At 33.3% G+C, this 15,691-nt stretch overlaps 1 protein-coding gene across 1 annotated transcript; it reads right to left on the minus strand.

Annotated features, from left to right (window-relative positions):
• Nucleotides 1-5,264: 5,264 nt before the first annotated feature.
• Nucleotides 5,265-5,657, minus strand: LOC141700629 (secreted RxLR effector protein 161-like). Its single transcript, XM_074504336.1, has one exon. It carries the CDS (start codon nucleotides 5,655-5,657, stop codon nucleotides 5,265-5,267), a length of 393 nt encoding a protein of 130 aa, XP_074360437.1.
• Nucleotides 5,658-15,691: the final 10,034 nt, after the last annotated feature.

Genomic DNA, 15,691 nt, shown 5'->3' on the forward strand with positions numbered 1-15,691 from the left:
TTAATGACTTATTATCTACTGATAATAAAAAGGTTGTGTTAAGACCCCTCCAAATTCCTTTATCTGTCAAACAAGCCTTAATAACCTATGATCTACTTACATACACTGTACTATATCATGATGTCCAACCATCTGAACCTCAACCATCAGCACCTACCACCACTACCCAAACACCTCAAACTTCTAAACCACAACCAAAATCTACCATCAGGACATCTTTCAAACCATCAACTCAATCATCTCAACCTGAATCCTCAGCACATACCATCAGATCTTCATCTTCCAGGCCAAAGAGGACAAAGTTTATTCCTCAACCTCCACAAAAGAGAAGGAAGATGATTCTCAGAGATGAATCTGATAGTGATGAAGAGGACACAATTGAAGCACATGTTCATGCATCAGAACCCGTGACAGTTGGAGCTGAGAATGTTACTTCTCAGAAAGAAACTGCAGCTCAAAGTTCTGATATTTTGAAGGGGAAATCTATAAGTTCTAAAGCTGCTAAAGCAACTCCTTCACTGGCAAGGAGACTAAATAAAATGAGGGAAGAAAGGTACAAGGCCAAGTCTATATCTGAGGATTCAACTGAAGCTGAGGAAGGGGATCAGGAATCTCTGATCTCATCAGAACCTGTGGTAATTGAAGCTCTGCCATTCCCTACTCAAACTCAGGATACTGTGTCAACACCTCTTGTCTCTCCTATTAAAGCTACAGATGATGCTGAATAACAAGCTACAACTTCTGAAATAGATATTCATAATCTGAATATACCAACTGTTCTTTATCTGGGAGCTCCATCCACAGCAGCTCAGCAATCTCCAACTCATTCTCCAATTTTAAATGCTGAGATACCATCTACACCAACCACACCAGCTCTGGAGATAAATTCTGATGCTCAGAATTTAGATAATGTTATTCCTGAATCTCCAGTCGCATCACACACTCTTGTGCTGTCAGAACATAATGAGTCTTCCTCAAGTTCTGAAGACAGTGTTTCTGTTGAGACTCTAGTTCCCATACTAGGCAAGGAAGCATTGGTAAAGAAATTTGTTGAACAGGAAGCACCTATTCCTTGGGAGGATACTCACAGAGGTGTGGAGTGGACCAAGAAGTGGAATGACACTGATTTCATTCCAAGCTCTAACGTTCTGACAGAGCATATTGCTAAAGCTGATGAGTTGCTCACAAATGTTGATTTCAAGACACAACTCAAGATCACAGCTCTGTCTACCAAACATCTTCAAGGTATACATTCTTCTACTCATGAAAAGGTTGATACACTAAAGGAAAAAGCTGATAAGCTAGATCTACAGATCAAGCTTGACAAAAATAGATATATCAGACCTACTCTTGAGAAAGTTGAAGCCATTGAGAAGATTAAAGAGAAGCAACAGGCCCATATTGATGAGGTCCTGGCTAACCAAGCTTCTCAGAAAGCTCAATTGGATGAAATCCAATCTTCAGTTGAACTTCTTCTCTCTCTCTTACTTCCTGATGATGCCAAAAAGGGGGAGAAGGTAGTTAAGTCCAAATGCTCACCTGCTCAAATACTGAAGAAGAAGGATTATAAAGGTGATGACCAGGGAAACTCTGATAAGAGCAGAGGTCAAGGAAAAGTTCAAGGAAAATCTTCACAGAAAGTAATTTCTGATATTAGCAAATCTTCTACACTGGACAAGTCAAGTTCTGATAAGCAAAGTCTGATGTCAAGTTCTGATATTCTGATTCAATCAGGATCTAAAGACTCTCAGAAGTTTTTATAAACTCTGAAGCTAAAATGGAAGTAAACTATTGTTTATTACAAAGATCCTAAAATCCAGACACTTGATGAGGAGATAGCTAGAAGATTATTTCTGAAACAAAGTCCAGGAATGGATTTGGAAACTCTCAAGAAGGAAGAAGCTAGATTTGCAGCTGAAAAGACAAATCTTAAGTCTAAAGCTTCTGATGCAAAGAAACCTCCAAGGCCTAAGGAAAAAGGCATTGTGATCAGGGAAAAGTCAAATTCTGAGACTTCAAAGTCCAAGACTAGATCACAAACTGAGATTGATCCTAAGTCAAAAGGAAAAGAAAAGGTTGGTGAACCTTTAAAGATTGAGAAAAAGATAAGTTCTTCCGTTCTAGTCTATCAAACTACAATGCATGATGATGATTTGATAGAAGATGAAACTGTTCAAATTCTGAAGAGAAGAAAGATAATTGAAGAATCTAAAACAACCTCTGACACGGCTCAAGTTGTTCAGAATGAAGAACAACAAATTACAGAAGAAATAGCAAATTCTGATCAAGTTGATTTGAAAAAGATGACAATTGCTGATAAGAAGAAGCTATTATGGAAGAAATCTACTCCAGTTGAACCAAAATCCAATCTTATGATTAATCAACTCGCAACATTTGGGTTGAGAGCCAAGCAACCTAGAGATAGAGCCGGATTAGGTTCTGATAAAGAGAAGATACAAATAGGATTAGAAGTTACTCTAAGAGATCCTTTCATGTTGACAGACAAACCATATGAACAAATCAAACAAAAGCACCTTGACAAAGTGTTGTCTGCTCAAATTATGATAGATGCTCATGATAAGGATAATCTAAAGGAGAAATTGATCTTATTTCTCAATGATGGACTAACTTACAGACTAGCTGATACTGATGTGCTAAAGAAGTCTGTTAGAGAGCTTCAAGATTTTCATTATCTTCTGGAAGTAAAATCTGATGTTACAAAAAGGTGGTCGGAATACATTTTGAAGGCTATAAGAGATCTACTTAGAATCTCTGGTACAAAGACTTCTCAGTATATACCAATGATTACTGAAGGTGATGGAAGAGAAATTCCTATGCTAAAGAACTTTGCTAAAGTGGAAGTTATTCTGAAAGGAAGACGCTTATGTTATAATGAAAACTCTTCACATCCTAGAGTTATCAGACTTGGTGATGGACTTGAAAGAACATCAATTCAAGCTCTCAAAACAGCCAGTTATCAAATTGGTGACAGTAAAGATGAAGAACTGATGCAGGTCAAAGCACAGTTAGTTGAAGTTCTGAGAAAAGCTGAAGATAAGCTGGTAAAAGATTTTGTTAAGAATCATTATGGATTCAGATTGATCCATTGCTATTGGTAAAGCTACAAGGACTGTAAGTTGTAGTTAATAGTCTTATTAAACTCTCATTGCATTTGAACTTAAATGTTTTTGACATCATCAAATCTATTAACTTGTATATTTTTGCACAATTTACAAGTTGGGGGAGATTGTTAGATATATTTGAGATGTCATGTCTAATATGTTTCATGTTTAGTTTTCAGATCTTAACAAATAGGAAATATCAATACTTACTGGAATCAGTACTTACTGGAAGTCAGAACTTAAGGATATCAGAACTTAGGTTATCAGAAGATAAATATTAGAAGATAGATATCAGAACTTAAGTACGGGAGGACTTACAATTAAGGAAGGAAGCTGATTTACAGGAAAGAAGATCGAGACTAGTACAAAAGAAGATATGCATGGAAAGAGTTAGAAGATAAGAAGACTTGTATAAGATATCCGATTGATATATTTTAGGAGACAAAATTATATTCCATATCAATTAGAAGTTATCTTGTAACTGTGTACTATATAAACACATACATAGGTTTACACTATATGTGTTATCATTATCGAGAAGATCATACATTATAACCTAGCAGCTCTCGTGATATTTGTTCATCACTGAGAGAGAACAGTTCCATTATAACAGAGTTTATTATATTGAATATATCTGTTTACTGTTACTTGTGTTCGAAATCGATTTGATTGTATTAAACACTGTATTCAACCCCCTTCTACAGTGTTGTGTGACCTAACATTCTTTTAATTTGAAAAAGGAGCCAGAATTACATTCAACCCCTCTTCTATAATTCTTGTTGTATTGTTAGGGAATAACACACACTGTTATTTTTATCATTATATAACGTAAGTAAATAATTATATTTTTGGTGGGATTCGAACATTACATCACTTATAATAATAACTTTTAGGATTATATATAACAATCACCGATTTAATATGAAATATTTAACGACTGTGGATTAAATAACCAAATACTGGTGACCAAACTACCAACAAAACTTTTAATATTCCGTCTTAATATAACTATAATAGATAATATGTGATGCACGAGTGTTTTAATAATTAAATATTGTAAATTATATTTATACGTTGTTGTTATAATTCGAACCTTACACCTTCTTATAATAATAATCTTTAAAATTATATTTTACAGTTATCATAAATTTGATTTGAAATATCTAGCAATTATGAATTGAGTAAGCAAACTATGGATAACCGTACAAATAACGAAATTTTTAATATTTTATCTTTGTAGAGATATACATGTAGATATAAACACTTACAAGTCTTGTATTTTTTTATTAAAACAAACCTATTTATATTTACTATTCCTTCATTTTCATTTGTTTTTGTAATTCAAATGTTTATGATTAAGCGGGGATAAAAAGTGTATTTGATGTTATATAATATAAAAGTAGAGAGAGTAAGAGAGAACTTAAGATTTCATGTATATTCATATCACGAGATAATGTACATGCAAGCCTTGTATAAGCTTCTTAAACATAGGTTACTTGAGAAGTAAAAAGCCAAGAGTTTGTGTCAATTAATGGGGTAAAGGTGAAAGGTCAAAGGATTTCTAGAAAGTTAAGAGTCATACAATAATATCATCACATTCCCCCTTGGATGACTCTTACAATTACATGCCTCATTAAAACCTTACTAGGAAAAACCCTGTGGGAAAAACCCTAGTGAAGGATAAAGAGTACATGTGTTGCTCGTGTAACAACAAGTGTATTATATATCCCCCTCATTTTGGCATGACTATGAATATCAACATAGATCTCGAAGTATGCGCATTCTAATTTTGTGCACAAATTTCTCGAACGAAGATGTAGGAAGTGATTTTGTAAACAAATCTGCTGGATTTTCACATGAACCAATCTAACAAACATCAATTTCTCCCATTTGCTGAAGTTGATGGGTGAAGAAGAATTTTGGATCAATGTGCTTTGTCCGATCTCCTTTAATGTAGCCTCCACGTGTCTGAATGATGCAAGCTTCATTGTCTTCATACAAAGTGGTAGGAATTCTTTTGTTGACTGAAAGACCACATGAATCTCGAATATGGTGAACAAGAGACCTCAGTCATACACATTCTCGACTTGCTTCATGAAGGGCCAATAATTCAGCATGATTTGAAGAAGTTGCTGCAAGAGTCTATTTTGTTGAGCGCCAAGATATTGCAGTCTCACCATATGTGAATATATAACCTGTTTGTGATCTTCCTTTGTGTGGATCAGACCGATATCCTGCATCTCCATAACCAACTAATTCTAATTTTGAGTCTTTAGAATAAAATAAACCCATATCCATTGTTCCTCGAAGATATCTAAATATTTGTTTCACACCAGTCCAATGCCTTCGAGTTGGAGCAGAACTATGTCTTGCCAAAAGGTTAACAGAAAATGTAATATCAGGACGTGTACAATTGGCAAGATACATTAGTGCACTAATGGCACTAAGATATGGTACTTCTGGACCAAGAAGTTCTTCTCCCTTTTCTCTTGGACGGAATGGATCCTTGTTCTTTTCTAGTGAACGTACAACCATAGGTGTACTCACTGGATATGCTTTATCCATAAGAAACCGTTTAAGAATCTTTTCAATATATGAAGACCGGTGGATAAAGATTCCTTTATATAAATGTTTGACTTGAAAACCAAGGAAGAGTTTTGTTTTACCCAAATCCTTCATTTCAAACTCTCTTTTCAAATATCCAATCATCTCATGGAGTTCATCTAGAGTTCCAATGATGTTTAAATCATCAACATAGACAACAATTATAGTAAACCCCAATTTTGTCCTTTTAATAAAAACACATAAATATATTATATTATTAGTATATCCATCTTTCCAAATATATTCACTGAGATAATTATACCATATACGACCCGATTGTTTCAATCCGTATAATGATCTTTGTAATTTAATTGAGTAAATCTCGCGTGGTCTTGAACTATATGCTTCAGGCTTTTTTAATCCATCAGGGATCTTCATGTAAATGTCACTATCGAGTGACCCATACAAGCAGGCAGTCACAACATCAATTAAATTCATCCGGAGCCCTTCTAGAATTGATAAACTTATTAAAAATCTGAATATTGTTGCATCTATTACCGGGGAATAAGTTTCTTCTTAATCGATTCCCGGTCTTTGTGAGAAGCCTTGAGCAATAAGGCGTGCCTTGTATCTCACAATTTCATTTTTCTTATTTCTTTTATGTACAAATACCCATCTATATCCAACGGGTTTTACACCTGCGGGTGTTTGGACAATAGGTCCAAAAACTTGGCGTTTTTCAAGTGATTTCAATTCTGCTTCAATAGATTCTTTCTATTTTGGCCAGTCATTTCTTCTTTTACATTCATAGATCGATCTAGGCTCATGATCCTCGATTTCCTCAGAAATGTCAAGTGCAGCTGCATATGCAAATATATCATCCATGACAATTTCTTTTCAGTTCCACCTCTTTCCTGAAATGATATAATTTATCGAGATCTCTTCTTTATAAACAATTTCGGGTGTTTGCTCATCCTTGGAAGACGTCTCTTCAGTGATCAAATTTATGATGTCATTTGATGTTCCAACTTTTTTATCAAGTTTCCTTGTTATTCTTGGAGTTTTATCCTTGGATCCAATAGGTCTGCCACGTTTCTGGCGTGCTTTAGACTCATTTACTAGCATGATTTTATTATCTTATTCAGGAAGTTTAATCTTACAAGGAACATTAACAGTTGGTATATGTGACTTTATCAATTCTTGACATCAGTAAATGCATCAGGTAATCTATTTGCGACTTCTTGTAGGTGGATAATCTTTTAAACTTCAAGTTCACATTGATTTGTTCGAGGATCATAATGAGACAGGGATACTGCATTCCACAAAATTTCTTGCTTTTCTTTTTCAAATTTTGTCTTATCTCCCCCTAATGCAGGAAAAACTGTCTCATCAAATTGACAATCGGCAAATCTTGTCGTGAATAAATCACTAGTCTTGGGCTCCAAATATTTAATAATTGAGGGAGAATCAAATCCAATATATACCCCTAATCTTCTTTGGGGTCCCATTTTTTTTCTTTGGGGAGGGGATATTGGAACATAAACTGCACACCCAAAAATTTTCAAGTAAGAGATATTTGGTTCTTGACCATCTACCAGTTGCATTGGGGAATATTTATGATAATAAGTCGGTCTTAACCAGACTAAAGAAGCCGCATGTAATATTGCATGTCCCCATACTGTAGTTGGTAAATTTGTTCTCATAAGTAATGGTCTCGCAATTAGTTGTAGCCTTTTAATGAAAGACTCAGCAAGACCATTTTGAGTGTGTGTGTGGGCAATGGAACGCTCCACTTCAATCCCAATAGACATACAAGAATCTTTAAAAGATTGGTGTAACGCCCCCAAATCCGGGGTCAGAGAATTTGGTCGTCACTATAAAACTTCAATGCAAATTAACCTGTTTAATTAATAAACAAATGCCAGCGGAAGATATTTATCATTTATGACCCCAAACTAATCCAAGATCTTTTAAGGTTACAATTCTACAAACAAGATATCCAAATTCCACAAATAAATTTTTCACTTTCTTTTGAAACTCTTTTCAATAATTCTCAATCTCAAAGCTAAACCCCCTAGTATAACTTCGAAAAGAAATATACTAGGCCCAATTAAAATATACAACTATAATATAATATAATATAATATAAACAAATTTATACAATAAAACTTACACTAGTCCGTAAACCCTAGACCAACCATCTTCCAAAAGCTTCTTCTTTGCTTCCTCGAATTACGCGGTTAAACAGCAAGCTAATCCTCACTGGAGGTTAAATTTAAAAAGAGGCAAGTATGAGCGAAAGAAATGCTCAGCAAGATCATTATAACATATATAGGGTCATTTTGATATAAAACCGACATCTGCAATAGCGCAGAACATTTTAAAATCATAATTGCTGAAACATAAAATTTTAGTTGGGGAACCCCAGAATTGATTCCTTAATTGTATTCAAAACCCTTTTTATATTTTCGAGCGAAATGCTTCAGCAATACTTTGAATCTTAACGAGAATCAAACTCGTAAAACAGTGTTTACGGAAATATCGTAAACAACAATAATAAGAAACAATGATTATGGATTGAATCATAAACTTTACTCAAAACTGGACTCTTGATATTAATACTCATTTTGATGTTATATCAAATTAGATATCAATACGAACTTTGATGCTCACAACCTACCCGCGCTAAAATAGGGAAGTCAACATCAATCATCTGCATTAATACCACCTTTAATATTTAACAACAACTTAAATATCAACATCAATCAGCAACCGAATTAAAACTGTATTCCACCTTTATTCAAAACCAAAACAGTTGATAAATCATTTCCTTATAAGATTATCAAAAGCAATATAATAATAATTTAGATTGAAATCCTCGAATGACGGTGTGTTGCCGCCGGTGATCAGCCACGGAGCAACACCGGTATGCCGAAGCATATCCAACTAAACAAAGGGGTACCCAAGGCACACATCGGCCTAGCAAGGTGTTATATCCCGTATAACACATAGCTCATGCTGGACCAACGTCACGGCCTCTTACGCAACCATCCAATCTTAAAAACATTTTATTAAAAGGGGTCACAATACTCGACACCCTTATAAACTTTTATTCACCTATTTACTTGGGCAGCAAAACCAAAACAACGTCATCTTTCTCAAAATCCAAAATATTTATAAATCCGATAGTTGGATAAGTAAAACACTTGACTATTCTAAACATAGAATAGCATATAAGTACTTGCATAAACAGAATCATTTATTTCAGTGATATGTAAAATATTTATCTATCCAGAACTGAGAATAGGGAAAGCAATACTTGCATAAGAAGATTTAAAATAAATATCACTTGAACAATAAGTGATGATATGGATACTTGCCTTTGGGATTTAGCAGTTAGTCACACTCACAAAGACGCATCTATTCTTTTCAACACTTTATTGATATGTTGCTCCTGCGATTGCTAGAAGGCAGATACCCAAAACCATTCCATCTCATTCTTTATCCAACGTCTTGTCCTGATCAACTCGAATGATCCGCATCTATAATTAAAAAATATAACTTTAATCGCCTAAACGATAATCACTTAACGAACTGCGCATCAATACCTTATCGTCTACCCATACGATAGCCCACACATAAATATAACAAACAAACACATGACTCTTCATCCACATATGCACATAATTCACATAACATGTAAACACATAACTCACGTATCACATAATTCATATTACACACGCCTCGGTTCGTCAAAAGGTTCGACTTGGTACGTTTAAAACTGAAATCGGGTCAAAATATGATTTATCGATCAATAATTGACTCAGAATGACTTGTAAAACAAGCGACCTTTCGAAACAAAAGGATTTACGTCTCGAAAGTATTTTTATTGAAAGCAGAATATTTTTCTGAGTCTGTACGCGTTCGTTTCGTATTAAACGGACGAACGGTTGATTTATTATAAATTTATGAATATTTTTCAGAATTAAAACGGGTCTCCGAATCATTTAATAATTAAATAATAGGGCTCGAACACCCAAAAATAATTTTATAAAAATTATCGAGCCTGGAAAATAATTTAAAATAATATTTTAAAACTTGAAACTATTTTTCAAAATTTTTAAATCAAGAATAATTAATTAAATCTAATTAAATAATCAATTAAAATTAATTAATAACTAATTAAATTAATTAATCAACAAATATTTAAATTAATTGACTAATTAAATAATTAATTATCAACTAAAATTAATTAACTAAATAATTTGGATTTATTTTTGCATTAAAATAAATTTTCAGAATTAAAATAATGATTTTCAAAATAAAAATGAATTTTTAGAAATTAAAAATAGGATTTTTGAATTATTTGTAAAAAGAAAATCCAAAAACATATTTTTAGAAAACTAATTTGGCGCAAATGGATCGAAACCGGGTCGAGGACAACTGTCAAACGGGTCGGAACCGGGTCGTCAAGAATCAAGAACACCACCGGATTTTCTGCAGAATCCGGCGACATCCCGGATTCCGGCGAACCCAAATATACACCCAAACAACCTGTTCAAAGTGGGGTTGTAGTCTTAGCATATCATAAATCAACTCGGAAGTTCAGAAAACAAACTCGCAGCAACAGCTACCACAGGAATCAACGATTCCGGTCTGAACTCCATTGAAACCGACCAAACAAGCTCCAATTTCGGCCAACTCGCTTCCCATCGATTTAGCAATAGAATGAACACAATAATAGTATAAATTGATTGTAAACAACATAAAGCTATACAACCCATCAAAATAAGTCAAATATTGCTTAATCAAAAAGCCCCAAATTCGGGTATAAACCCTAAATTACGAAATTAATAAATTACCCATCGTTTGAATGATTTGATGGCATAAACAGAAAGAGCATGAAAATCTGAGCATTTTGGTTACTCATACTTCGAATTCTGAAATATGCATCACCCTCAAATGATCGTTTGATCCTCAAGAACACCAAGAACATTTTTTCAAAGAATTTTTAGAAAATCAAACCTTAATTACTATACGTTAATGAACTATATTTTTGAAGTATAATATATGAAATTGACCAGAAAAATATGTTCTACAACATGGAATCGTCAAAATACTCAAATAATCATGTCTGCAAAAATTCATATTTCATTCCCTAAATAATTCGAATTAAAATAATTTAATAAGAAAATTGCCTTAATTTCTGGGTAAAAAATGATGATTGATTCAGAAAGAAGATTTCGAGAGCTTCGTTTTGATATATTACACGCCCGAATCGGAGTTCCATAACGCCTTCGTTTGTACGATTGATTCTCAGGAACTTATCGGTTTCTAGGGTTTTTCTCTGTATTTACTGTATTTTTACTGGTTGTAAATGAATAAACGAATAAAATGAAATAAGAAATATGCTATTTATATTTACGGAATATTGATTCGTTCTGGATCATTTTGGATCGATACATTAGTTGCTTAGCCGCTAAGTAACTACAAAACGATCCAAAAATAGATTATTTAGCCGCTAAGTAACTATAAAAACGATACAATTTAATATCAGATTTGGATAATTATCAAAACCGAGCTTTTCATAAAACACCGTATACGAAATGTAAAAATATCCCGTCTCTCGAGAATACGGGTTTTGTTGATTTATCGAAATGGTTATCGTACCAAAAATCTTGCGTCGGGCCGCGCACGGGTCAAACCGTAATCCGGATCGAAAAAGTCAAAATACGGAAAATGTCTGGAATTACCAGATTAGGTTAGAAAAAAGTTTTTGGAAGAGTTTTGAGTTATAAAAATGCAAAAACAGTTGAAGTCGGACGATTCCCGGCTTTATTAAACAATTTTATAATTACTCAGAAAATAATTAATAAATTTATAAATCATTATAAATCATATAACAATCCAAAAATTACCAGAAAAATTTCACCATTATCCATATTTTATTCTGGACATATAAAAATTCAAATACTCAAATAATATCACATATAAACACCCAAACATCAATTCCAATTATCATATAATTTACTAAAATTCACATAAAATCACATAAACAATTCCAAATAATAATAATAATATTTAAAAATATGAGATATTATAATCTACCCCCCTTATAAGGATTCCGTCCTCGGAATCAGCAGAAGAGAGCACTAGGGATCTTCTAGCCAACTTTTCAATCTTGCACACGCAACTCTTCTCAAAATTTTCAACTAAACCTAGATTCCTTGTATAACTTCATTCCGCACCACTATTTCATCCACATCCTTTGACCAATTCCTCAATAGAATCGCTTTTACAGATTGCGAGAAAGAAGAATAGAAAGAAAGATAGAGGGAAAGAAAAAGAAAAAGAGATAGATAGAGAGAGAAGTAAAGAAATAAATTGACTTCGTTGTAAGCCACTGATATTATAACCACATCGCAGTCCACTGTTGCTCTTGGTAATCCCATCACATAACTCTGCTTTGACTTGACCAAGATAACTCATCTTAACCTGATTGGCATACCTTTGACTAATTGAGATGATAAAATCATGAAATTCCAAAAAGAAAAGAATTTGATATCATAACAGGACCAAAATCTGAAATTGTGAAAAAGTATTATTGTAATAAGAGAATAACTGAGAGATCAATATGATCAAATGAACTTGGTATTGCGTGTCCAAATTAGACACTACTAAAGGTTATTAACCTTCTTATAGTCACAACACACACAAGTGATGGCGTCCCATCCAACTCCTATCACACAGACAGGTATACCTTGTGTCCCCTATAGATAGGGTTGTTCATCTCAGTCAGAATAAAAGAATATGAAAGGAATTCAAAATCAAATGAATAAAACTAAAAGATTTCAAAGATGATATTTCTGAAGGAAATGAAATCCAGAGAACAAAATTTCTGGCACAAAATGAACAAATGGTGTCGCATCACCAAGACACTATCCACCATATAAGAAAAGTGGAAGTTAAATTATCATAATTCGGCAGAGCTATCAAAACCTGAAAAATAGGTTTCATGACAGTCTCTGGAACATTTAAAACACAGGTAAGATTGAAAACGAGTGTTAAGGAATATATCCTCTAACAAATACCGCTTTTGAGAGAGGTCAAAAGATATTATAGAAAGAGAAGATATTGCAAAAGTCTTAATAATTATCTTCTATTTGAACTCTTCTGTTGACTCGTCATCTGATTCTAGACACTTTTTCATGTTCCACGGATATCGATAATCTTCATCGTCGTCGAATTGTAGTAGCCTCGGAAGATTCCACAATAGAAGTTTGCAAGCGCCCAGAGTTTTATCAAGCTAAACACAACCATCTCAAACGAATGTGCCTATCTTAACTTATTCGTTGGTACTATATCCAATAGTCCAACAGGAACTCGATATGAGCTCAAACGTCCTCACATAGCTATACACACTCCTACACACTCTCGTTTCTAGTTTACTATAACCTCAGCTCTGATACCAACCTGTAACGCCCCCAAATCCGGGGTCAGGGGATTTGGTCGTCACTATAAAACTTCAATCCAAATTAACCTGTTTATTTAATAAACAAATGCCAGCGGAAGATATTTATCATTTATGACCCCAAAATAATCCAAGATCTTTTAAGGTTACAGTTCTAGAAACAAGATATCCAAATTCCACAAATAAATTTTTCACTTTCTTTTGAAACTCTTTTCAACAATTCTCAATCTCAAAGCTAAACCCCCTAGTATAACTTCGAAAAAAAGTATACTAGGCCTAATTAAAATATACAACTATAATATAATATAATATAATATAAACAACTTTATACAATAAAACTTATACTAGTCCGCAAACCCTAGACCAACCATCTTTCAAAAGCTTCTTCTTTGCTTCCTCGAATTACGCGGTTAAACAGCAAATTAATCCTCACTGGAGGTTAAATTTAAAAACAGGCAAGTATGAGCGAAAGAAATGCTCAGCAAGATCATTATAGCATATATAGGGTTGTTTTGATATAAAACCGACATCTGCAATAGCGCAGAACATTTTAAAATCATAATTGCTGAAACAGAAAATTTTAGTTGGGGAACCCCAGAATTGATTTCTTAATTGTATTCAAAACCCTTTTTATATTTTCGAGCGAAATGCTTAGCAATACTTTGAATCTTGACGAGAATCAAACTCGTAAAAGAGTGTTTACGGAAATATCGTAAACAACAATACTAAGAAACAATGATTATGGATTGAATCATAAACTTTACTCAAAACTGAACTCTTGATATTAATACTCATTTTGATGTTATATCAAATTAGATATCAATACGAACTTTGATGCTCACAACCTACCCGCGCTAAAATACGGAAGTCAACATCAATCATCTGCATTAATACCACCTTTGATATTTAACAACAACCTAAATATCAATATCAATCATCTGCATTAATACCACCTTTGATATTTAACAACAACTTAAATATCAACACCAATCAGCAACCGAATTAAAACTGTATTCCACCTTTATTCAAAACCAAAAAAGTTGATAAATCATTTCCTTATAAGATTATCAAAAGTAATATAATAATAATTTAGATTGGAATCCTCGAACGACGGTGTGTTGCCGCCGGTGATCAGCCGCGGAGCAACACCGGTATGTCGAAGCATATCCAACTAAACAAAGGGGTACCCAAGGCACATATCGTCCTAGCAAGGTGTTATATCCCGTATAACACATAGCTCACGCTGGACCGCCGCCACAGCCTCTTACCCAACCATCCAATCTTAAAAATATTTTATTGAAAGGGGTCATAATACTCGACACCCTTATAACTTTTATTCGCTCATTTACTTGGGCAGCAAAACCAAAACAACGTCATCTTTCTCAAAATCCAAAACATTTATAAATCCGATAGTTGGATAAGTAAAATACTTGACTATTCTGAACATAGAATAGCATATAAGTAATTGCATAAACAGAATCATTTATTTCAGTGATATGTAAAACATTTATCTATCCAGAGCTGAGAATAGGGAAAGCAATACTTGCATAAGAAAATTTAAAATAATTATCATTTGAACAATAAGTGATGATATGGATACTTGCCTTTAGGATTTAGCAGTTAGTCACACTCGTAAAGACGCATCTATTCATTTCAACAATTTACTCATATGCTGCTCCTGTGATTGCTAGAAGTCAGATACCCAATACCATTTCATCTCATTCTTTATCCAACGTCTTGTCCTGATCAACTTGAATGATCCACATCTATAATTAAAAGATATAACTTTAATCGCCTAAACGATAATCACTTAACGAACTGCGCGTCAATACTTTGTCGTCTACCCATACGAAAGCCCACAAATAAAAATAAAAGACAAACACATGACTCTTGATCCACATATGCACATAATTCACATAACACGTAATCACATAACTCACGTATCACATAATTCATATAACACGCGCCTCGGTTCGTCAAAAGGTTCGACTTGGTACGTTTAAAACTGAAATCGGGTCAAAATATGATTTATCGATCAATAATTGACTTAGAATGACTTGTAAAACAAGCGACCTTTCGAAACAAAAGGATTTGGGTCTCGAAAATATTTTTATTGAAAGCGGAATATTTTTCTAAGTCTGTACGCGTTCGTTTCGTATTAAACGGACGAACGGTTTATTTATTATAAATTTTTGAACATTTTTCGAAATTAAAACGAGTCTCTGAATCATTTAATAATTAAATAATAGGGATCGAACACCCGGAAATAATTTTATAAAAATTATTGAGCCTGGAAAATAATTTAAAATAATATTTTAAAGCTCGGAACTATTTTTCGGAATTTTTAAATCAAGAATAAATAATTAAATCTAATTAAATAGTCAATTAAAATTAATTAATAACTAATTAAATTAATTAATCAATAAATATTTAAATTAATTGACTAATTAAATAATTAATTATCAACTAAAATTAATTAACTAAATAATTTGGATTTATTTTTGCATTATAATAAATTTTCAGAATTAAAATAATGATTTTCAAAATAAAAATG

Source organism: Apium graveolens, unplaced genomic scaffold (genome assembly GCF_009905375.1).
Source record: "Apium graveolens cultivar Ventura unplaced genomic scaffold, ASM990537v1 ctg2628, whole genome shotgun sequence".
Taxonomy (NCBI): Eukaryota; Viridiplantae; Streptophyta; class Magnoliopsida; order Apiales; family Apiaceae; genus Apium; species Apium graveolens.